At 38.2% G+C, this 26,267-nt stretch overlaps 2 protein-coding genes across 3 annotated transcripts in view; one reads left to right on the forward strand and one right to left on the reverse strand.

The window, feature by feature from the left end:
• The window catches only part of LOC150081655 (rap guanine nucleotide exchange factor 2-like), a 900,618-nt gene that overhangs the window by 342,022 nt on the left and 532,329 nt on the right, over positions 1-26,267 (forward strand). The gene's annotated exons all lie outside the window — the stretch shown is intronic.
• LOC150081656 (solute carrier family 25 member 32) lies at positions 14,708-16,046 on the reverse strand. Its single transcript, XM_090379516.1, has one exon. It carries the CDS (start codon positions 15,886-15,888, stop codon positions 14,905-14,907), a length of 984 nt encoding a protein of 327 aa, XP_090235642.1. The 5' UTR covers positions 15,889-16,046; the 3' UTR covers positions 14,708-14,904.

Here is a 26,267-nt window from a genome sequence, read left to right on the forward strand (position 1 = left end):
TGTACAAATCGCAAATCCGCCCTACCATGGAATATTGTTCCCACATCTGGGATGGTGCCCCCAAAACATCTCTCAGGCTTCTTGATTCCATTCAGAAGAGGGCAGTTAGATTAATTAATGATTCATCTCTAACAGAGTCTCTCCACTCGTTGTCTTATAGACGTACTGTTTCTGCTGCATGCCTCTTCTACAGATACTTCCATGGGCACTGTTCTTCTGAATTGGCTTCTGTAATTCCCGCTCTCTCTTTCAAAACAGTCCGAACACGGGCCGCCACCAGCCAACATCCATTTACTGTCCAACTTAAAACTCACAGAACCAACTTTTCATTTTCCTTGTTTATTCATTCAACTGCCGTTTCCTGGAACAGCCTTCCTTCAATACGTACCGTCTTTTCCCATGTATAAGACGCACCTTTTTCGAAAAATTTGTGGTTTAAAAACTGGGTGCGTCTTATACAGTGGTTGTAGACTTTTTTTTACTTGCATTTCCCGCTTTTTCGCGCTTGTTGTCTTTGCGCACTTGTTACCGGTATATTAGGTTACGTTTTGCCCAGAAAGGCTCAGAAAAGCTTTTTGTACAGTGCTGAATTCAAGTTAAAGGTGAATGGAAATCGTGCTGCTGAACGTAAGTTTGGTCCTCCTCCAACTGAGAAAACAACCGGAGACTGGCTACGGGAAGAAGGAACCCTACTGAAAACGCCACGGCAGAAAAGAGGGCCATTAGAGGCAAGTCAGCAAAATGGCATGAATTAGAGAGGGAATTTAAGATATGGATTGAGGAGCAAAGGGCAATTGGAATTCCTGTGTCCACAAATATGGTTCAGCATGAGGCAAGACGAATTGCTGATGAAAAAGAAGTTACTGATTTCAAAGGAGGACACAATTGTTGCTTCAGGTTCATGAAACGGAATGGACTAAGCATACGTACATGCACCAGACTTGTCCAAAAGATGCCTGAAAGCTATGAGCAGAAGGTCCTTGAATTTCATCGTTTTGTCATTCAATTTCGGAAGAGACATCAGTTTGAGTTGGGACAGATTGCAAATATGTACAAAGTCCCCCTTCAATTTGATGACCCAAGTAACAGATCTGTTGATAAGAAGGGGGTGAAAACTGTGTGAAGACAAGTGGACATGAAAAGAGCCATTATACAGTTGTTCTAGCTTGTTGTGCCGACGGAACCAAGCTGCCTCCTATGCTAATTTTCAAACGCAAAACAGTGCCAAAAGAAGACATTCCTCGAGTCCACGATTGTCCACGTTCATGACAAGGGTTGGATGGATCAGGATGGGATGAAGATCTGATTTGAGAAAGTTTGGAGCAGGAGACCAGGTGGGCTCTTATGCAAACCTGCCCTATTGGTGCTTGATCAGTTCAGGGCACACATAAAAAATACAAAGAAGATTGCTGCAGAGCAAAAAACAAAACTTGCCGTCATACCTGGAGGCTTGACATCCCAGCTCCAACCACTTGATGTCAGCATTAACAAACCGTTGAACGCTGCCATGAGAGACGAATGGAACCAATAATGATGTCTTCTGGGGACAATTTGACACAAGCAGGAAGAGTGAAGAAACCAACTACATGTATAGGAGAAGTTTGTACCTGGGTGAAAAGATCTTGAGATAATATCAAGATTGAGATCTTGTCGAGTCATTTAAGAAGTGTGGCATTTCAAATGCCATAGATGGAACTAGGACGAGGAAATATATGAAGACAGTGATTCGTCATCAGACACAGATGAGGACAAGCTAATGGAGGGAGTGTCGACTGTGATGAGTTGTATGAATTTTATGATGAATAAAACTTGAGTTCAATAACTTTATGCAATACATTTTTTTTTTTTTTTTTTTCAAATTTCTGGCTCCAAAATTAAGGTGCGTCTTATACATGGGGAAATACGGTATTTCCTCAAAATTAGTCTACAGAAGTTCCAAGTCCAGTGTCAACAAATATCTTATTTCGTCTTCTCAACCTCCAACCCAAGCACGGTAGTATGTACTATAGGTTCTAATACTGCTCGTGTTTGGGGTTTACATAAAAAAAATAATAATAATAATTAAAATATACAAGAACTAAACCCAAAAGCACTTCACGTGCACTGCGTGAAGTGCTTCACATTCATTGCTTAAATTTAGCAATTTCAGATTCATGTGATTTGCAAGATATCCGAAACTGCATGGGAATCATTCAAAAAGTTTACGCATTCTTTCAGTATCCAAAGAGGCAGTTGGTATTAGAAGAACAGATAGAAGAATTGTCCTAATTCCAATAAAAAGCATCTCAAAAAAATATGCCCCACTAGATGGGTGGATAGGAACGAATCTGTAATTATATTCATTGAATTGTTAGAACCGACGTTTGCAGCATTAAACTCATAAAATATGTATTTTTAAAACAAGTGTTTAAAAAAAAATATTAGCCATCAAAATGGGATTCTCTGCAAGAACTGTTATTTTTAGATGGGTTTTCAAAGAGAAAAACCTTGGGTAGCACTTGACTAGCTCCATTGAAAACAACAGGAATTCATTGCTGTTGTTTTTATAGGCTTTACAGCGGAATGACGACTTAAAGGCAATATACCAATCGAATGTGGGAATGACATTTCTAATCGCTGTCAGATGCATGGATTTTAGATGATTTCAGAAATTCATTGGTATTCTCTTTAAAGCTATTGTGGTAACAATTGTATTAAATTCCGCGTAGCAGAACCAACTGAAAGCTGCTTTTAACCTGTTTGCGGCTTGTTACATTATTTATCTGGGTTGGGATGGTTACTTGTTCATTTATGCCTAGTGGTTGTTGCTCTGCTATGAACTTAAATGAGGAAAGTTTCCGGCTTTATAATACTGTTAATTAGATTCCTGTCAGTCTTTTTCAGAGGGTCTAAGCAGTCTATATTCCTTTAAAAACAAGGAAAGAACAACTAGATACAAGTGTTTGTTTTTCATCTCTATTAACAAACATACAGTTGCATTTAAATGTTTTTGGTAAGTCTCTCTGGAATTTAACCAGGCCATTCAGAAACGGATATTTAAAATGGTCGCTCTTCACATCAGTTTTTTACTTTCTTTGTTTTTGAATGTTAGTTAATTTCTTTGTTTATGAATCATTGCAACTGCTTACAATGATTTTACAATGTCAAATCATTGTAACTAGTTGCTTTCGAAACTTCAGTTGAATATGGACTTCAGTCATCTGTTTGGGATCTTCCCCTTAGTCATTATTCGGATTCGTCAGTTATGTCTTTGACAACGAATGGTATCGAGGATATATGGTTCGGTATCTGGCTTTTTTTCTTCTTCTATTCCTCTCCCTCTCTCCCCCCCCCTCTTTTTTTTTTTTTTTTTGTCTCCTGCTCTTGCTTTGTTCGGGAATGTCTATAGTATATATTCAAAGGACCATTCATCGTGAAAGGAGGAAGTCCGTCCTGTGTTGTACACGTGTTCTTTCAGTCACTGGGACAGTTATGGGTTGGGTCGTCAGTTAATTCTGAGGTAATATGAATGCTGGCACTAGTTCCCTTCATACGTACAAGTAGGAGGTCTTTCCGCCGCGAGTAGCGTCTCAGCTAAAGACACACTTATCCATCAGCAATTGCCTGTAGGACAAGCTTTATTTTCTCCCCCTCCCCATTTCTCTGTTAGCTGCCCCATAGACATAATATATTTCGTTTGCGAATAGATGACTAATAAGTGATTTTCGTTATTCTAATAAATAAAAGAAAATAGCACAGTTTATTGCTTGTTTTGGCTATCTTTACATCTTGAACAATGAAGCAAAAAAAAAAAAGAATAAAAGGAGCAAAAAAGCTGTTGTTTATGTTAGTTTATCTCGTATCAGCAAGAGAGAGAAAAAAAAAGTGTTTATTAAGCATGCAGAATTGTTATTTACAATAAACTAGGTATATATTTCCGTGGTTGTTATCAGCCGGGGTGAGGATATAGGGTTTTTATCCCGTTTTTCTATTTTTCGTCACTACAAGGTTTACTAATAGTAAATTGATTTGTCTTAGGCGTGGCGGAGACAAGGAGATCATGTCTTCTGTTTCCATGGGATAACTATGAGAATGCAGTTATTTTATTTTCTCATTCGAGAATCTCGCAGAGTGTACAATTTGACGAAAATGAGGATTGTAAATTGCACGGATTTTAAGGCACATGTACGCTGGAATTCTGACGAACGCGAACGATCATTCAGGCGCGAACAGTATCTTTCGTCTTTGCTCCAGTCGTTCGACCGTGCCGCGAGGCAATGCGAAGATTGCCATAAACAAAATGAATGAACTATCGTATATTTCTGTGTTTAAGTCGACATTTGAGCACTAAAAGATCGTCTGAAGTTTTAACACCGAGTATAAAATAAAGTTCAATTAAAGATATGTGCTTAGAGTTAAAATGGCATGAAATGATACCAATACGTTTTGCAATTTAACACATTTTTATACAAATATACATTGTTGCTCACCTTTTTTAAACCCAATAATTTGTTCTCCCCCCTCATTCGTCAAACACAGTTCATGGTACAGTATTCGTTAGAGGTTTGTTCTCGGGTTTATTTTCAGTGTTTTCAAAACGTAAACTTTCGAGATGACCAACTTTTTTTTGCAAAATCACTTCCACATATTGAGACACTGTTTACTGAATTATTAGGTTATTAGGTTCCTATAAAATGTCGTGTTGTGCGAAACCGTGTTCTACGGGACTAAGAAAAAGTTCAAAAAGGGGGGTTACGTTCCAAAAGCTAACAAAAATACTATTTCGTTAAAACTAACAAAAAACACCATTCTAAATTTCATGTATCTTCTGTTCTCTTTAAAAAATCAGTAATCTGGGTTGGTTTGCTTTTGCTTGATAAATCTTTGTGAATTTCATCGTATGGAACTAATCATTTTTAAAGCTCCCTTTTGAACTTTGGGCTCCTTTCATTCAAGAATCTGCATTCAAAAAATAATATTCTGATTGCTCGGCTGACTTTATGGCTTCTCCTATGCTTTTTAGTGTAGAATTTGGAAGTTTAGAATTTTCATCTGCGCTATGATCCTCTGAATTGATTTGATTTTACCTCCGATGCCATTTGCACAAAATCCGCTACGCCGGCCTCTTTTTCTACCAGTAATTCTTGAACGTCTTCAGTAATCATATATATTTTTATTTTTTTATATGAATCAGAATGATACATAAATCATTTATGTATTATGATTCTGATACAGTCAACAATTGAGAAATGTTTCCATTCCTCCATCACTTCAATAAATTCGGAATCCATTTTTTTTTTGCAAAATCCATTGTAACGATTTTCTGAAGTAATGAGTTTTAAAGGCGAATATAATGCCTTTATCTAACGGCTGAATGAAAGAAGTTGTATTAACCCAATACAACTGTGGTGGTAGGAACATAACTTCAACGTTTGGTTGACTTAAATCTTTTGGATGGCTTGGTGTTGCTGTCTAATAGTAATAAAACTTTGAAATCTAGATTTTTTTTTTTCCACAAGTAACACGGGGATTTCCCAACAAAATAAAATGCAGGGATTTCTCAATAATTATTTTTGACTAGCGAGTCAGTAGTGGAGATTCAAAAAAAGTGGAAATGTTGAAAATTTGCGTCCAACATAATAGCAAGGCTTTCCCCGCACAAAGCTCAAAAATACTCTGTTATGCGAGGTTTACCGAAATTCTCTAACCGTATTAGAGCGAAACCGTGTTATGTAAGTACCGTATTGTGGGAGGATTGCCGCAATTTATCAATCGTGTGAAAGCGAAACCGTGTTGTAGAATTAGCGTGTTCTACGGGGATTGCCTGTACTTGCGGATTTACAATTAGTATTAAACGGACAATTAGTGGCATCTGCATAATCAGAGCCTTCCATTTACTGATATATCATAAATAAGAGCAGTGTCACGTCGGCACCAATGCCTTTAGTGGAGAGAAATTCTGTAGGTGGTTGAAAGTCATTCGTTAACTGGTATACCTTTCATCCACATAACTCGCTGTACCAACTGCTTATGTCAGCAGTGCGTTTCTTAGACCAACAGTTTGTTGATGAGAAGGGATGGAACTAGCGTGAGTGCGTCGCGGAATAGTTATTGAATGATATAGATCCGTCTATAGAAATCCTCTCTGCTATAGTCATGGACGTGGTATCTCAGCCTACGACCCAACCTTCTACTCCTGTCATAAGGAAAAATACAAGCGGGTAGGTACGGTTATAGTTAGCCGAGGAATACCAACAGTAGATGATTGGAAAAACGTTGCCTAGTGCAGAATATTGGGCGGCGGAAACAGCATGAGTTTAAATCCATGGACCATCATCCATGTGGCACGCTTTCGATATCTCGTTGAGTCCATGCCACCACAAATTCAATGTGTGTTTTGAGCACTAAAGGAGGGGCGCTATTAGGTAGGCATAACTAATGTCAATTAGTGTGTATTAATGTTTATTTAAAGTGTATGGCATAGCAATGCTAATCAGTCTTTTGATTTTAGGGAAGAGGTTTCTTAACTTTTAGTACAGTGGTTTCCTTACAATTTGATCCTGCTACCTCATCTCCCATAATCTGCACTCTCCACCTAAAAAATTTGAAGCCTTTATTCAATATACACTAGAGTTAACTTTTGCACGATGTACAGCTCGTACACGTCGTGGCATGGATTCAACTAGGTGTCTGAGGGAGTTTAACGCCAGATTTGACTATTCCATCGGGATTTTTTTTTTTTTTTTTTTTAATTTTATATTTATAATGGTGGATGCAGAAAATAAAAATACTGTTTTAAGGTTTTGGAATACGTTGGATGAACTCTGAAGTGCCTATTAAGCTCTTATGTTCATGATATCAGTTTCAAGAGGGCGCACCAAAATGTTATATTCGAAATATTTCTTGGGGACACACGGAACTTTACTTTATGGAGGATTTCAGGGGCATCATATGATCTTTCTGCTGCTGTAATGCGAATTTCTTTTTTTTAGCTGGAAGTTTGGCTGCCAATTTTTGCTGGAAGAGCAGCGTCATTCTTAAAATGTTATCTTAAAGATATCTACACTGTTTCAATGACCTTATTACGTTAAGGAGTAATGGTGTTGACCAGCGCTCAAAGCAAGCTGATATACCGGTAAAACATTTTATGCCGCTAAGGCGTACCGATAGAAAAAAAAAACATTTCATCGTTGTTGAGTTTTAGGAGCATCAGCGGCTAAATAGCTGCCATATTGCTCCATGTATATTGTCTGTAAATTTTGTGTGTTCCGAGGTCGATTTCCTGTTGACTGAACGAAAAACCCAAGTTTCCGAGGGAACAGACCGTACTATCCTCGCCTGAGACCGACTAACTCAGCCATGTTGTGAAAATCCCATAAAAATTCAATTCCTCCCGTCGTTGATGGGACTCAAAACTGATCTTTTCCAGCCGGTGTGGCGAGGATGGCGATCCTTCCAACTGTGCTACCACGACGGTAAAACATTTTGTATTATGTTTCCAGTAAAACATTGAGCTTGACTCGCACCATTGAAGAATATTTTAAAATGTATTTTTAATAATAATTATTATTGAAACCTGAATTATTTTCTCTTTTTGTCTTGCCATTGAAAAATTAATGATGTTCCTGCGGTCGTGGCAATTGGTAGTGGGCTCATAAGAATAAAAATATACTTGCAGGCCTTTTGCATAGACTATTTAAAAAAAATGAAATAATCAGCAAATAATAAGTCTTGTCACATCGTACGGTATGTGAAGACCACTTTAATTCGTGCTCCGGAAACTTCTGCCATACAGCTAGTTGAATCACCGAATCTCGCATGAGGAGACTGGTGTGAGTTGTTTAACTTGTACAGACAATGACAAAGTACTTTATGTACTGTTGTCTTCAGTAATGCCAAATATTCGTGCGGGTGCCCACTGAACAGGGATAAAATGTATGGCTCCCTTGTCCCCAAACAGTTTGTCGGCCTTTGACTTACAAGACACCATTTCATTTCTTCCTCCCTCCACCGCGCCCCGTACTTCATCACGCTATTATGGTTCTCATAGAACAACTTCATAAGAAACGCAGTCTTTCATCCCAAGAGATGCCATTATCCATATGGTTCCAAATATAAAGAGATTAGCCATCTTTGTTATTGTTAATCTGTCAAACATTGTGCGAAATGCATGAATATACGAAAACCACACGATCGGAGAAGTTCACGAAATAGGGCATATAAGAAACAACACAGTATTTAGCAGTCACGCGGACTTGGCTACGGCTGTCTACTATAGGATTGTTCAAGTGAGCTGGAAATCACCTCGATCAAATGACCTCGTTCCCAAGGACAGACTTATAATGTGAGTCAGAAGCGGAGGACTAAATTTGAGAAACATACATTGGAATCGGAAGGACCACTTTAAAATGTACTTGGTCGCTAGATGAGGGTCCCTAATTCCTACAAGTTCCTGTCTAGTGGCCCACAAGCTAGCGTATATTTTTGACTTCATGTGAGCGAAGTGTTGAGCAAACGTGAGTCTGTCGTCCCAATTAAGACCCAGATCCAGGTGATAGTGCACTTTTGCCACACTAGACCCATTCACAAAGATCGAGATGTCATTTTTCTTCAACTTGTTAGTTAGTCATTTGGACAGACTTCTGCAAATTAATACGGAGCCCAATGCAGTCCAGATATCTCTCAAATTCTTGGATTTTGCTATTCGCATCTGACAAATACCTTCTGCTGATTCTTAGACTTTGGACGTGGTGAAGAATTTCACATCATCCGCATACGTTATAAAATCGCAGTTCTGAGCAAGATGTCTGTCTAGGAAACTTTGTCGTGTACTTGGTGTGTTTGTTTGTTTGCGTTTTAATGGGGCATCAACTACTAGGGCTATGATCCGCCAACGTACTTGGTGTGACGTAAAGGGGAAGAGACCTGTGAATTAACGGCACTGCGACATTAGAGGTAAGAGATGAGGGCGAGGGGAAGTCATAAGTACAGGTGGGACTTCCACGATGAGACTGCTCCTGTTTGGTGATTTTGAGATGTTCTAACATGGACAATATTGGGATTGCTTGCATTTGTGTGAACTCACTTAAGTCCTTTGAACTTAGTCATCAGTTGAGTGCATTTTATTAACTTGATGACAAAACAGTCCACGCTAGTGATGTTATGTAGTTGAAGGAAGATGCATATTTTGCGTAGTTCTATGGGTCGGTCAATATTGCAGTTGGTATATGTACTGTGTGTATATGTTGTAATTAGTACATGTGGATGTACACCCAGCTAGCCGTTACTTTAAGGCTGCATTTAGTTTGGTCATTTATGTGGCAATAAAATGACAATGGTAACAATAAATCTTTATCTGCTGGGTTGGTTGTTAAAATACAAAGAAGCAAATTTGTTGTTAAAATACGGTTTTACTTAGTTTAATTATATACTGCAAATATTTTCAGGATTCAGGACTGTTTTTAACCTTGCAACATTTAGGATTTCTTTGTTTCTTAAGCGCGTCTCCGTAGCCGGGTGGGCAGGAGCAGCAGTACGTAGCACATGCTTCTTTATTAGACAGGGGTTCGAGCCCGTGACCACCAAATACGGAAAAGTCAGGGAATGACCACCGCATATTCCCGGAGCAATATGGCCTTAGTTGCTAATGCTCCTTAAAAAAACAAAACAAAAAAAAAAAAAAAAAACAAATAACTAACTGTTTCTTAAGCGAGTAAACGCCCAATTCAATGTTGATTGGCACGAGTTTAATGACCGCTACCATTCCGAATATCTTAGTATGGAATAAACCATCCTATAGTTTGGGTTTTAAATTCCGATTGCCTTCACATCGTGCCTATGATTCTGCAAGTCAGGTGTTGCATCGAACTGGTTCCACCCAGTACGCGGAAGTTTTTGAGCATAATTGGCTAATAGGTTAAGGCAAGCGTATCACTATGCAGTAGTCCAAGAACGCCTCAGATTACTTAACCTTAAAGCTCTGAACATCTGTGGATTGCTTATTTGTTGCTTCGTGCGATTCGGTTGACGTGTGGCAGACTGTCGGCAGTTTTTTGCACCTTCAGCCCAGCTGTGCCGCATGGTAGAGATAAAGCAAAAATAGGTCACGACTTGTATGCATCCAGGATAACGAACTAGTTCACGTGAGGGCAATGCACAAGAAACAGGTGTTCGCTGCTGCGTGCTGTCTCCGAGGTAACGTAGTACGTGAGTTACTGGATACCTTCATTAGTTTTACCGCATTAGATTGAGGCAAAACTGATTACAGATAAACTTCGTATAAACCTCGTTAATACGATATCACTTAATATGAAGAACTAGTTTGAAAGGATTCACCTCAACCCTTCCTGTTCAATAGACACTTCTGTTATTTTAGTTGAATACGAAGTTCGCATATTATAATTAAAAAAGAAAAAAATATATATATTTTTTTATTTATTATTTTTATTTTTGACAGAAAGACTGCCTATTATAGTTCAGTTGCTTTCTGTCTTGTCTTAGCTTTGCAGTAAATTTCATTTCAGCTGCTGAATCACTCCATAATTTTTTTTTACAGTTTAATCTCTTGTATGCCGTTTAATTTACTCTTTATGTAGAATTTATAAAAAGAATGTTTATCAAAACTAAGTGATTAGGGTGTACTCTCCATATTTATGCTTAACTACCTTCTGTAAACAGACCTCTGTGATAAGCTTTCGAAGAGAGAGATGATGCGTGCGGGAGATGGGAACTGATGGTTAGTTGGCATTTTAAAATCTGAAATATCAAGTAAATGTAGTAGCAGATGTGATTTTCTTAGTTAAAGGCAATCTAAAATTTATATTAGAAAAAAATATATATATACTTTTCTGTTCCGTTTTGCGTGATTATCTTTGGTTGCGGTGCTTCCCACAAGTTACCTTTTTAATGCACGAGAAAGAGCAATCACTCGCTTGATTAAAAAAAAAAAAAAAAAACCCTTCTATTAATGATATAACCCTAAAGAAAAAATGATGAGGGCCCTTAAATTCTTTCCCCCCCTCACCACCTTTGTGTTGGAATTTGTTGTACTTACTTGCCATCCTAAGAAAAGTACTAGGTTCGATTCCATCAACGATTCAAATCATTTATTGAGGCGTTTTTCAAGATTTGAGTTTGACAATTTCAAATAAAGATGCCATTATTTTCATCCCTCAAGAAATAGGTATTAGAACACCCTCGTGCGTGCCTCCCATTGACATGCAATGTCTTGAATTCGCGTTAAACAACCAAAATAACAACTACAAGAATGCAAAGTACTTACTGTAAATGTAAAACGAACCCTACAGAGTTAATTTTGTAGGCATTGTATCAGATATCATGAACATAGAGGGAGGGAGGGAGAGAGAGTGGGGGGGAGGAGTAGTAATTAAGATTGTATGGTAATCAAATTATTACTTTATTTAGAGATTAAGCGTGTGTGCGTGCGCACGCGCTTTATCCAGTGCGTTACTGAAATAAAATCGTTTAGGTAGCTTGCTTTAGGAATTTTGTCTGAGCCATTATTAAATGGATGCAATACCAGTTTAGTTAATTTTTTTTTTCTCTATTTTGTGCGAGATTGAAAATTAGAAACATAAAGAATATACAGGAATTATATAATTGAAAATTTGTGCAAATCTAGTGGATTTAGGTATCTGTTGGCACGTTTTATAACTTACAGATTTTAGCTTGTAAATCATATTTTGGAATCTATCGCAACTTAGAAACGATGACACTTTTCAGAATGTCTAACACATCAGCTGTCGTGTGTGTTGGGGGAAGGATTACTACTACTAACCTTTTCATGCATCATTTAGCTTTGTGAAACTGAGCCCATTAACAAGGCGAATCCTGGCTATTTATAATTTTCTTATTGGACTTTTATTCAATTTTTATCTATTTCGTGAAAAATACTCATTTTAAGCCATTTCTTGAAATTGTTACAATCTAGTGTGTGTGTGTGTATATAATTATTATTTTTTATTATTTTTAAAACATTCCTTGGTTTTTTGACGGTTAACATAATTTATTTTGCCGCTGCCCTTTTTCAGTGCTTGACAGAAAAAAAAGTTCAGATTTTCATTAGTTTATTTTTATTATTATTATTTTTTTTTTTTAAGCTTATTCCTTTTATGAATACCCACTTCTTTTATTCATGCAGAAAGCAATAACATGCAGATTCTGAGATTGCAGTTTGGGTAGTTTCTTCTCTAGCAGTGGAAAGCATTAAAAGAATTTTCAGTAAAGTTAGTCTATCTTTTCTCATAAAAAGCATACATGCTTATTTTACTGTGAATTATCTAGTGAGCAAGGACCTTGTTGAAATCTTGATTCACGTCATTGGTTGTGGTACTGTTCCCATTCATATCAAATCTTTCTCCAGAAGTTTCCGCTTGCGTTTATTATAGATGGATGTCATGCAGTCCGCTAATAATTCGTTCGGCGGAAACGCTTTTTTACCCCTACGGTTCCCTTGCGCACAAGGAGGTCCATCGTATTGCTGCGAGCTCCGATTTACTTTGAGGGACCACTGTGGATATACTAATGATAGCAAGAAGTTCTTCGTGCGGTATGCTACTTGACTGCTGCTAACTTTAATGATAGTTTATTGCTGACTTCATCTAAGGGTGGTGGCTCTTTATCGAGTTCCTGTATATATATATATATATGTGTGTGTGTGCGTGTGTGTGCGCGCGCGCGCGTGGCAAGTAGTTTGTTTATAATTACTCTTTTTCTTCTTTTTTTTTAAAAACCTCTCTCACCGTCAAGTCTGTTTTAACGGGTGGGGGACTTAAGTGCGTGCACACTTAGTTCTAAGGACTTTCATGTTAAATTCTTGCATCACAAAATATGTGCGAAAATACGTCCCGTTTTGAAATTTGCGTATAATTATGTCAGACAACAGACTGGGAGTTGAAGTGTCAGAAGTAATTGATTCAAATTTGCTGCTCGTTTTACAAAATGTCGCCGAGCTATTAATTCTCACAACTGTACGTGTTGCATGATTACAATTGTATTTGTTATAATTAAGTTCGTATTAGGGCTTACAATACCGGCATTTTTAATTTATGAAACCGGGATATCGGTATTAATACTCGTACTCTAAAAACAAACGTTTTTCTCAATAAATTTTGATGACAATTAGGTGCAAGAAAGTAAGGAAAAAAACAAGTACTGTAAGTACTTGAATTCATGTTTTAAATAAACTTTTATTGCAATAATAAATATTCTGAAAAAAATCATTAAAATACAGTTATTCTAAAACAAAAAATTACATATTGTTACTGCAAAGTTTTTAGTTATGTTTAAGCATCTACACTACCTGTCCGAATAAAGTGATCTCTTAAGAAACATAAGTAATCAATAGTATGATCGTTTAAAATGGATATAATTTTGGTACATACAGTATTTGATTAGCGGCAGAAAACGCCCTTTCCGATTCTATTCTGGTACTATTGTACTGAGATAATCGTAGACGATCCCAGTCCACATTTTCTAGGCTTTGAACTTTTTTAGCAAAAATAGTTAAGTATTTCATTAATTTTCGTCTCAACTTCATCTTTTAAAATCTCATTGGAGTCAGGCAATTTCTTATTTTGGAAAGAATTTGTGGAACACTGTTCTGTTCCATGTTGATCTTCCATGGTTGAATTATATTCATCATTTTCTGAAGGAGAAAGACGTTTCGAAGTATAATTTTCACTATAGTATCTTTACTGAGTCTGGGAGAGAGCAAAGAGTGGGGATAAGGAATTCTTCACATATATAAATGCAAAGAACAGAAGAACCAATCAGATTGGACCCTTATGTAATGGACGTGGGATAGTATTAGATAACATAGCTGAATTTTCAGATGAACTCAACAGTTACTTTGCATCGATATTTACATAAAAAAAAAAAAACCCTTTGTGTCAATGAGATGTAATAGAAGTGAAGTTGAAAAAAATGTAATGATGTTGAAATTTCAAATGATTATTTAATGAGAAAACTTTCGAAGCTACAGGCGAGTAAGGCTCCTGTGGTTGATGGCATATACCCTATAATATTAAAGAAGGCGGCAAGTGAGTGCATTGAACCATTAAGGCTAGTTATGAGGAGCCTCATTGGAGAGGAGAGATTCCGTTGGATTGGTGTAAATTGGAATATAAAGGCGGTTCTAGGAGTGTAACGGGAAATTATCGACCGGCCAGTCTAACTTCAGTAGTAAGGAAAATTATGGAGGCAATGATCAAGGGTGGAATTCAGGATCATTTAGATGGAAATGGAATTCTGTAGGATACACAGCATGGTTTTATAAAGGGAAAATTATGTTTAACAAATCTGGTTAGCCATTTTGACAGGTCACTCGTGAGCTGGATTTAGGGAATAATTTCGACATTGTTTATTTGGTTTTCAGCAAAGCATTTGACTCAGTCTCACACGAGCTGATACTTTAAGTTGGAGCAGGGTGGAATCATAGCAAAAATCCTTAGATGTATAGCACGATGGCTTGAGGGCACCAGGCAGAGGGTTGTGATAAATGGTTATTCCTCAGATTGGGTTAATGTAAGAAGTGGGGTTCCCCAGGGATCAATATTGGGACCACTGTTGTTTTTGATTATTCATTTATTATACATTATCACAGACATTTCAGATGAAATGTTTCAAAAAAATAAAAAAAAATAAATAAAAAAATATGGAATACTTGAACAGAATATCATTGATTTCCATGCTTTCCCTCCCCCCCACATAAATAATAAAAGTATTCCCTGCATAAAGTAGGGTTGTATTAATTTGCTCATTCATGCATGCATCCTGCTCTGCTCAATATTTATAATGATAAGAGTAGCCAACAAATACAAGGCTCCACTTAGCATGATAAACTAAAATTTCCTTCCAATAATGATTACAGTGTTCCATCAATCTTCAACTTCTAGAACTAGAAGACTAGCTTTGTAAAATATCTTCTTCACTGGCGGAGGCAAAAGCATCATGTTGCACTGAAGGAGCCAATTTCTCATATAAAAGGAAGACGATGCAAATGTTGGGTGTGACATGGATCAAGTAAGCAGCAATACCTTTGTAAAACCCCCTCAAGCCTTCATACCTCCAGGTCTTTTGGATTACATCAACCATGCCACTATATTCTTTATGTTGATCCTGTAAACGTGCTCTTACAACCTGATAAGGATATGTAATTGACGCTGCAAAGAGTTTGGACATGGCAGCAAAACTAAGATATTCCAAAGTACCCAGTTTACTATCAAGATTTAAACTGTAATAAGATGTATAAACTTTCTTCATTTCTTCATAGACCATAAACTGAAGAGCACCATGGGAAACACCAAATATTCCTGGAATAAAACCCTTATAGAGTCCATGAAGTCCTTCATATTTATAAACCTTTAAAAGAGCATCAAACATTCCAGAATACATTTTTGAAGATGGAAGATCAGCAGCAGAATTTGAGTACTGAAGACACATCCTTGTCTTTACAACCCACAAAGGATTTGTAATAAGCAAAGTCATGACACCAGCTTCACCAGCAGCCAACATGTGTTTTCCAGCAGACAGAGTTCTCTGGTTACTATCCTGTAACATCCATGTTTTAATTGCATTATAAAAAAGAAAATAAAATCCCCAAGCTGTCCCAGCCCCCCAACAGTTTGGTGTTACTCCTCGATAAAATCCATGAATTCCTTCTTCTCTAAGTATTGTAGTTACGGCACTTTTTAACCCACTATAGTGGGGTCTGGTTGTCACCTGTCCATCATTCACTGCAAAACGAATTTTTAAAAGATCAAGTGGATGCAGTATTAACGTAGAAGCAACACCACCACTAACACCGGCTATCAAGTGCTCAAACTTTATATGAGAAAAAAAAGATCCATTGTTTAATACTGTATTCTGCCTACCAGAAAAGTCTCTCATTATCTTTATGATATTCTATTAATTAACGGACAACAATTAATTCTAAAATAATGTCAATAACAAAAACGTTTCAAATAAACATGGCCCATTCCATAATCACTAAAGATTAATGCCTGGATCAAGAAAATGACGCAATTATCTGAAACATTAAAGGCAAACAGATGACAATCACCGTACTTTCCAACATTAAAACATAAAGCACATTATCTTAAATGATATCTATGAAGGGCGTGAGGTTTAAACTTGCAGATGATGTTAAAGCTCAGTAGAGTAGTTAATGAGCCGACCGGGCTAGCCGAGTGGGTAAAGTACCTACCCGGCAACCCAAAGGTCGCGGGTTCGATTCGCGCCTCGGGCTTGGATCAAAGTACTGCAAAAACCTTGGGAGGTGCAATATGGCCACAGAAGCCGATGCGCCAATAACTACCAAATCAAAAAAAAAAAAAAAAAAAGCCGCCAAGTTGAGCTTCTTCAGAGTGACCTTAGATAGACTTCCGGGATGGTCAGAAAAGTGGCAGCTATGCTTTAATTCAGTAAAATGCAAGATCTTACACCTGGGGAACAGCAACCCCAAAATAACTTATACATTTGGTCGGAGGTGAACTAAAGTCAGTAGTGGAGGAACGGGACTTGGGAGGTACGATACGGTCAGACATGAAGTTGTCCGAGAATTGTGAACAGTTTGCAATGTTGCATGGTGCCCTATCGTGATTTATCGAACATTTGCTAGTAGACATAACGACGTCATAATCACATAAAGGTGATTTTATAACCTTTATGTGATTAAATTATAAACAATTATTTTTTCTAAAATTAGTACCGAAAAACCGGTATTTTTTGTATCAATACCAGTATTTCAATACTGGGGAGGAAAAAAAAAAAAAAAAAAAGAGACCCTAGTAAGCCCTAGTTCGTATATGCCTCTCATACGAAGGGCAAAAAATATTTTGTAGGAAAGAGTCTTTCAGTTCAGTTAACTGAACTGCTGCCAACCTGGATGAATTCAATTGCCGAACTTCAATTGTTCACCACCTTTCTAAGTGGAAAGGGAATTAAGAGGGAGATTTTCTGTAGTGCCTCTTTGAGCAAGCGTTTCAATTAGGTAACAAGCCTCCAGCACATATTCTCGGCGAATACTACAGTTCTCTGTAAACTGAGAATCAATAGTGATTCACTGTTCAGGCTAGTCATACAGGACTAATAACTTCTACGAGATTTATTACATAATCACTACTCATAAATTATTACTAGGGTTTTGTTACGATTAATGGGGCGAAATTTGTAAATACTTTAATGCATTTTATAACTATAAATTTGAGTTTGAACTTGCGCCCCCCCGTATCTTTTAATTACATTTAAAAAAATAGCTAACTATATACAATATTATATTATTTATAGGCAGAATTTGTTGATTTTGTATTGTGCTTTACAACCCTTTTCGGTTGATTATTCCAAATTTATGTAACAGGATGAAAGGGATTTCAATGATTTGGAACATTGCTGAGTCATTGAAATCCCTTTGTGGTATCTTAGGGAGCCCAGGTTGAAAATAGTTCAATAGAAGTTTTAGTTGTTAGAGCATAAAATATATATAGTGATATTTAAAAAAAAAAAAAAAAATGGTTAGCTTAAATTGATAATAATTACCGGCTGATAACAATAACCAAAGAAAGAAGAATGATTTTTTTTATTGATGTAGAGCGGAAATGTGTACTTATATGTACACATTTCCGCTCTACATCAATAAAATTTTATATTTCTCGATTTTAACGTACATGTGTACAAGTACATATGTGCACAGAAATAAACATCAAAGTCGAGCAGTATAAAATATTTACATTTAACTGTCCACTATTGCTTCGAGAAAGTCACAGATAAAAATGAAGCTGTCAGGGTTTCTTGAATGAAATCCATGCAAACTATTAAAAACAAATAATCATGATATTAAAATCAAGAATTAGAAAAGGATAAATGCTCTATCGTAAAATAGTCAGATTGGTAGAACAGTGTAGATAGCACTTGCTTTCACGGAGTAAGGACATCGACAGCTCTACGAAACAGTAGCAGTGAACTAGACACGCAACTTGTTGGAGTTTAAGAAGAAATCGGAGTGCTACGTAACTTCTACTGCACATGCGTAAACCACGATTGGTTTGGTCCCCCAAACACGATTGGTAAACCACGATTGGTTTGGTCCCACACACGTAAACAAGCGCTGATTAAATTGAAGGCAATTTTTTTCTATAAATTAGTATACATCTGATTGGGACTTCATAAAAGTGATTATACATTATTCGTGAATCACAATAAGCGGAGTGCAATGTATTCTGTACTTTGTAACTTATAACGCAGGATGCAGTTTTTTGTCGATAATTCACTTATGCTCTTGCAAGTGTTTATTATTGACAAAATTTATTGTATAAAATTAAAATCGTCGATACATTGCAAATACAGTACTGCATTTGTTTAATTTACACCATATAGTCATTTAAGTCAGTAGTCGTCCAGCCAACGCATGGACGAACAGATGATTTACAGGGATAATTCGTTGATTATAGTGAAAATGGAGAACTTTTAGTTTGTAGGATTATTTACACACCATGAAAGTTGTTGCAGTTCTGAATCAGCTCTTCACTGTCGGTTTGTCTGAACATTGAGAAAGAGCAACATTTACCTCATCGTACTTACACTGTGGGCTCATATCTGATTTTAATCGGGAGTTTACTTGGGCTGGCTTGAAGGATAGTGTGCGTAGTTACATTGTTTGCACGTGTCTGTCTTAAGTAGCTTCCCTTGAGCTTGTGCGAGAACAGAATGCCTTAATATATTGTATTCAGAATTAAGGAGGTGCTCACTGGAGCAGCTTTGTTTGAGATGCGGAAGTTTCGAGTGGTCCGATATAAATTTTAAGTGGAATTTGCATTGTATGGAGATCCTTTCTGACGTACTTATTTTAGATAAAGGAGGTGGGCAAGTGATATTATCTGCTACTTTTCTCGCTTACCTGATATGAGTTTCAGTAGGCAGTGTAGTAAACTGTTTTCACCACTTTGCTTTAATAGTTAAGGTAATAACAAAACAGTTTATTAGAGGAGAATATTAAATAACAGGTTAATTTAAAGTATGCATTGCAAGCGCGTTCGATTGTTACCTACGGCACCTCAGGAGGTTAAAAACTTGTAGTGTACTCAAAGTATTTGTCTGTTTTAAATCCTATAATGTATGTTAATTATTGTTATTCTTTTTTTTTTTTGTGGAGCTATGTATTTAATGCTCATACATCGCACCTCAGTGATGTGCATCACACGATTCATTGTTGTAAATGACGAACTGCCTTCTGGCAGCATAAACAGCTATGATTAGTGATGTTTACACATGCATCCATCTCAGAGAGGATTTACATTAATTTTTATGCATAATGGCATTAAGAATTTGCGAAGGAATACAGGATGTCCATGAAACTCCTTTACAAAACTAAAACGTTATTGTGTGAAGAAGGGTGCATGATACAAATCTGAAACCACTTCCAAGTGATAGAGAATAACTTCAGGTTTTTTATTCACCAATTTGTTTTATAAACTATATGATTTTTAACATCAACAACTAAATCATAAAAAGTGTTCATTTGTTAATCTTGTAAACAATATTGCCAAACAAGCATACAGTAAAATTGGCTTCATTAAGTGCTTTGTTTTCCCTTATTGTACCAGGGTTGTTCAGTGAAGAATGAATGGCCGACCGGGCTAGCCGGGTGGGTAAAGTGCCTGCCTGGCAACCCAAAGGTCGCGGGTTCGATTCTCGCCTCGGGCTTGGATCAAAGTACTGCAAAAACCTTGGGAGGTGCATTATGACCACAGAAGCCTATGCGCCAACAACTACCAAAAAAAAAAAAAAAAGTGAAGAATGATCATAATTTTTCTTTCACAACATACCTTTATTAGTCATCCTATTTTGTTGGTTCTTTCAAAGTAGGCCCCATTTGATGAGAAGCACTTACTCAAAGGTTTTTGCCATTCTTCAAAAACGTGGTGGAAGCTTTTTTTTTTTTTTTTTAATATATGCGTTTGAGAATCGCCTCCGCTGCCTTTACAACTTCTTTTGATGACGGAAACGTTTTCCTCGCAGCAGCTAACATTAATGCTGGCTAGGTAATCGATGACACTATGAGCAATGGAGGTCTCGCATTGTTATGATGTAGCATCCACCCACCTGCTTGCAGTGTGGTCGTATGCAAAGAACGTGATCCTGCAACGTGTGCAGTTCTGTAGTGAGGTCCCGTTATAGCTGTATGACGTGCATAACATGCTGGTAAACTATTCCTTGAATGTCAAAAAAGAAATTACCATAACATTTCCTGCAAAAGCGACAACTTTTTTTTTTTTTTTTTTTTTTTTTTTTTGTATTAGTGATAACGTAGGCTTGCAAACAGAATTTTGTTGCTTGCTCTCTGGGTCGAATGATCAAGCCATGTCTCATCCGCCGTTATCACCTTGTGCAGAACTTGGCCATCATCAGTAACCATTCGCTGCAGCTCCCGACAAACCTCCTTGCGAACATGTACATGTCCACATGCACTACGCAGAACCTAGGCTCCTCCGTAGCCAGCTGGGAAGGAGCAGCAGTGCGTAGCACACGCTTCTTGATTAGACCGGGGTTCGAGCCCGTCACCACCAAATACAGAGGATTCGGAAAGGTCAGGCAATGACCACCGCGTATCCCGGAGCAATATGGCCTTAGTTGCTAATGCTCCTAAAAACCAAAAAACAACAACAACTACGCAGAACCTCGCCATCATCAGTAACCATCTTGCAGCTCCTTACAAGCCCCCACGCGAACTTGCTGTTGTTCAGGTGTCAGTAGTCTTGGAAGCCATTGTGCTCAAACACGTGTCATATACAAATGGTCATGGAGAATACTTTGCGTAGTTCTTGCTTATATGTAGTAGTAACAGTAATAGCCATATAGTGAAAGGAAGCTACAGGCTTTTGTTGTACTGGCCAGGAGAGAGAGAGAGAGAGAGAGAGAGAGAGAGAGAGAGAGAGAGAGAGAGAGAGAGAGAGAGAGAGAGAGAGAGAGAGAGAGAGAGAGAGAGAGAGAGAGAGAGAGAGAGAGAGAGAGAGAGAGAGAGAGAGAGAGAGAGAGTGATTGATTGATTGATTGATAAGAAAATGCAAATTATTTGCTTTCCTTTTCACATAGGTAACTATCCAGTTGACCTTTGAATTTTTTCAAACTCTGGTCAGCCTCAATTATCTGCAAAGGCAACCTATTCCACCAATCGACTTGCTGGCTAAAAGAAAACTTCATACAATCTAGTCTAGACCTCTTCCCCCGTAATTTTAATTTATGCCCCCGAGTTCTGGAATTCTCTATACGAGTGAAAATTCCGTCTTCGTTCATTTTACTAAACCCGCCCAGAGCGGTATAACTCTCAATCACGTCACCTCTAAGGGCCTGGTTGCCAAGCTCTATATCCGCATAATAATAATGAGGTTCTTTATTAACTTAAATCGTGTACATTCGTGATTCCGCACACAATAACCAGAGAAATCTCACAATACATTGAAGTAAACAAACACAGAAAAGTTAAGCTACATTAAAAGTTGCCGACCGGGCTAGCCAGGTGGGTAAAGTGCCTGCCCGGCAACCCAAAGGTTGCGGGTTCGATTCCCGCCTCGGGCTTGGATCAAAGTACTGCAAAAACCTTGGGAGGTGCATTATGACCACAGAAGCCTATGCGCCAACAACTACAAAAAAAAAAAAAAAAAAAAAAACCATTAAAAGTTAAGCCACATAAAATAACAAAGACAAAATATATCAGAAATGAGAAGTAATAGTAATTAAAATAAGACTGCAAATTGAGCAGAACATAACACGACATCAGCAGACTAGGACCGGCAATTGCACAACTGTCCTTTGCACACAGAAAGATAAGCCAAGATGTCGCAATATGTCTTGTCCATAGACCATAGGCCAATGTCGAGTGGCGCCTCCATAGCTAGGTGGGCAAGAGCAGCAGTGCATAGCACACGCTTCTTGATTAGACTGGGGTTCGAGCCCGTGGCCCCTAAATACGGAGGATGCGGAAAGGTCAGGGAATGACCGCCGCATCTCACCGGAGCAATATGGCCTTAGTTGCTAATGCTCCTAAAAACCAAAACAACAACAACAACAACCAATGTCGAGTTGGGAGTGGCCAGAATCACATTTTGGAAGGGTCTATTGAAACTGTGTAACTTGTATTGTCTGGAGCACAAGGGGCGGGGGGTCTTCCTAGCAAACGCCAACCAACTGTGTTCCAGATGTTCATGTGCTCATGCTTAGATGAGCACAGATGAAGGAATGCCTTTATTTTTAGCACATGGGGACTGTGGGCGTGTATTGAAGGTTTGAGCAGGGTGTAGATCTGGGGAGACAACAAGTTGGTCCACTTCATCACACAGAATTTGAGCCCCCATAGTTTCTTGAAGCTGGTGGGAAGTGCAGAAGACTAAACTTCCACAGCATAGGAAAGCACACTTCTGAAATAAGTTGCGAGGTATTTTCTGATTATTTGTTTATTGTGAGTTTTGCACAAATCTATTTTCATTCCCCAGAAGGCTATCACGGCTTTGAAATACTGAGCTTGGATTTGTTTATAGGTGAGGTTCGCATCAAGGATTACTATTATGAATTTGACGCTATTTCCGGAAGTGGGGAAGATGCAGTATCAGCAGACGTAATCCAGCTTGGTGTAAAGATGGAGATAGCTTGATTTCTCTGGGTTAACTGACAGGCCAAAAAATTTGGCATACTAACAGAATGGTTTTGAATGTGGCTGTTTACAGTTTCTGAGGAGGTTTGTCTTGCTTGTGAATCACAAACATGGCGTTTGCATGGCAAGTAGCACGCAATATCATCCGCATACGATAAGAACGCTGGAACTTATCCACAAGTGGAACGAATATTGCAGCAAATAGCAGGGCTGAGAGATAGAACCATCTTGTGGAATCCCTACTTCCACGCTTTTACAGACTGTACTGGTATTGCCTGTGAAGTGAAGCATTCTCCTAGATAGAAGATTTTTGAGGAGCTCGGGTTGTTGCCGGATAACTTGTAGAATCTTTTAAATAATGCAAGAAGCAGTGTGATTTGGACTGAGTCGAATGCAGACTTCATGTTCAGAAATATGGCGTGAAGATCTTCATTGAACACAGTATTCCAAATCTGGTCTTACAATTGTCTTATACAGTGGGACTATGACCTCCATATCTCTACAGGATAATGTTCGATAACTCATCGATAGGACACGATAGGTTTTGCTGGATCTGTTTACATTGCCCAGAATTCTTCATATCTGCCCGCATTATGACACCCAGATCCCTTTCTTCCTCTACAGTTTTTAATTTAACCCCACACCAAATGCATAAATTATTTTGGGGTTGCTGTTCCCCATTTTTCTGCATTAAAATATAGCTACCACTTTGCTGATTATTCTTGCAGCCTGTTCAAGTCATCCTGAAGCAGCGCTGCTTGATACTGATTATTAACTACTCTGCCGATCTTTACATGCCTGAAAATTTTGACATTCCTTCCATTCTATTGTCGATGTCGTTTATGAAAATCGGAAACAACTGTGGTTCAAGAACCAAACCTTGGGGACCCCATTTCTGACTTTACACCAATCTGAAGAAATCCATTAACGATAGCCTTCTGCCCTGCAGCCACCCAACAATCCATCTTTGCATCTTTTCAGTAATCCTAACTAACATGTTCCAACTTATACAGTAATCTCTCAAGAGGGACTGAGTCAAATGCTAAAATCCAAATAAACCATGTCGAAATTGTTCCCTGCATCCAGCTCATGAGTAACTGTGTACTACTAATAGCCTACTAAGTTAGTTAAACATGATTTTTCTTTAACAAAACTGTTTGTTTTTCAGAATGCCATTCTATCTAAATGTCCCTGGATTGCACTCTAATAATTTCCTCTAAGATTTTCCCTACCAATGAAGTCAGACTAACCAGTCTGTAGTTAACAACTTCACTTTTAGAATTGCTTTTATGTATTGGTGATACATTGGCACTTCTTTAGTCCAAAGAATTTCTCCCGAGTTCAAAAATGCACTTTTATCCTCAGTGGCTCAGTATACTCTCTGGCGAACTCGCTCAAAATTATTGGGTATATGCTATCAACTCCAGGAGCTTTACTTGCCTTTATGATAGAAAGGTTTTCTGATAAACAGTCATCTGTAATTTCGAAATCACTAATTTCATGACTCAGTCTTACTTGCATAACCTCTTCTCAGCGTGAATGGTATTTATTCAGTAAAGTATCTGTTCAATTCCTCCGCAACATCAGCAGGGTTGTCTAAGACTTTCCCACACACAGGTCCGATCTGATTCGCTTTTTTTCCTTCCTTGTACACATACACTGAATGATCACTGAATTATGACCACCTACCTAATACTTCGTAGGTCCTCCATATGCCCCCAGTACAGCAGCTATCCGACGTGACATTGATTAAACAAGGTGTTAGAAGCGTTCGGGAGGTACGGCCAACCAATCTGTGTGTAATGCGGCTGGCTATGGAGGTGATTGGTGTATCCACACTCCTGATATGCCTTTCCAAAGTGTCCCACAAGTGCTCTGTGGGATTGATATCGTGGGGGGGGGGGTTCGGAGGCGAATCGATATGCTGGAAGTCAGAACTGTGTTCCTCAAACCATTCCTGCACAACAAGTGCCCGATGGCTCAGCGCATTGTCATCTTGGAAGACACCATCGCCATTCGGAAAAACTGTAACATAGGATGTGCACAGTCAGCAAGCAGTTGACGATAGTGGAGACCACTGATACGTTGTTCCACATGCACCAGGGGTACAAGTTCATGCCAGTGAAAATGCCCCACACCATACAGCCGCCTCCACCGGCCTGCACTTTTGATATCATGCATGATGGATCAAGAGCCTCATGTTGTTGACGCCAAATCCGCACACAACCATCCACGGTGTGGAGTAAATAACGTGACTCATCCGACCAGCATACCTTCTTCCAGTGTTCTAACGTCCAACTTGCAGGCTCTTTGCATCAAGCGAGTCTTTTACGCCCATGAACCTTGGTTAGAAGAGGATGTCGCAGGGGTTGTCTGCTGGTATAGCTCATACGTGCAAGCTTGCGACGCATGGTCATGCCAAATATTATTCCGGGTTGGCCCATGTTGTGTTGGGTAGTCAACTCTTCAACAGTGCTGCGCCTGTTTGCCTGTACGAGTCTTCGGACCCGGCGCTCACCTCTAACATCAACCTTTAGCTGACCTTTGCAGTTTTTCCGTCGGGTCGTGGTTTGACCATTTTGATGCCAGTCCTGGTACACTTTAACAACGGCGGCTCTCAAACACCCCACCAGTTCAGTTGTTATTGTGCTAGGATTTTTCTGGTGCAAAGGCTAGTATGCCATATTGCACCGATCAGAGTAGTTAATACTAATTTTATTAGCTTCTATGGGAGCGGTTAGAAACGGTAATATAAACCTATTCCTTTCAGAAAGAAGACAAATTCCTTAAGGTTTGAATTTTCGCCTATGATGTGGCTAAGTGACAATTCCTGTAAGTTTTCTACTCTTAGCCTGTTAGAAATCTAGTTTGGACTGATTAATAATTGCTTTACAAAGTATAAATAATATTTAATAATAATTTTTATAATTACGCAATGTCGCTTATAAAAACGTAGTACTGGAAATATTTTATAATAAAAATTCAGTACTTTTATACAGTTTCAGAGAATATAGGCTTAGGTGTTCGCGATAAAAATATGATGTTGAAAGGGGCTCGCGAGTCCAAAAGGTTGGGAACCACTGGTCTACGCCATGCACACTTCACGACCCTGGCCTGGTACTACAGTAAGTAGCGTTATTGACCGTCTGTTCCAACTCCTTATTTCAACCCTTGCTATTACTTTTTACTTCTTGCTATTAATTTTTACTACTTTTCCTTTCTCTGCCTCTTTCTGGTCAGCCATGAAATATACGTCAGCATTGCATATATTAACCGCTACGCTTAACCTGGCTTCCATACACGCTCATATTATAACTTAGTTTATTTGTATCTACCACGTGCAACGTTTTATCTCATGTTAGAAACAGAGGCCTTACTTCTTGCTGCATTTCCCTTGGTTTTGACTTTTGATCCTTGAGAAAGACGTTAAAATCATCGAATTTACAGCATTAAGTACTTTTCATATATTATTTTTACCTTTATTTTACAGGTATAATTGTTTTATTGTATGATTTCGACTTTCGGTTTTAATGGACTACTTACTGGCCCCTGCCACATTCATTATCTACTTATCTATGTTTATATACAGTACATATGTGTAATTTACGGTGGGGTTGCCAATGTT

Source organism: Mastigoproctus giganteus, chromosome 8 (assembly GCF_048544385.1).
Source record: "Mastigoproctus giganteus isolate SK-2022 chromosome 8, ASM4854438v1, whole genome shotgun sequence".
NCBI lineage: Eukaryota > Metazoa > Arthropoda > Arachnida > Uropygi > Thelyphonidae > Mastigoproctus > Mastigoproctus giganteus.

What these genes read in the sequence shown, in the direction of transcription:
- LOC150081656 (XM_090379516.1), bottom strand. Translation starts at nt 15,888, where the DNA reads ATGAGAGACTTTTCTGGTAGGCAGAATACAGTATTAAACAATGGATCT.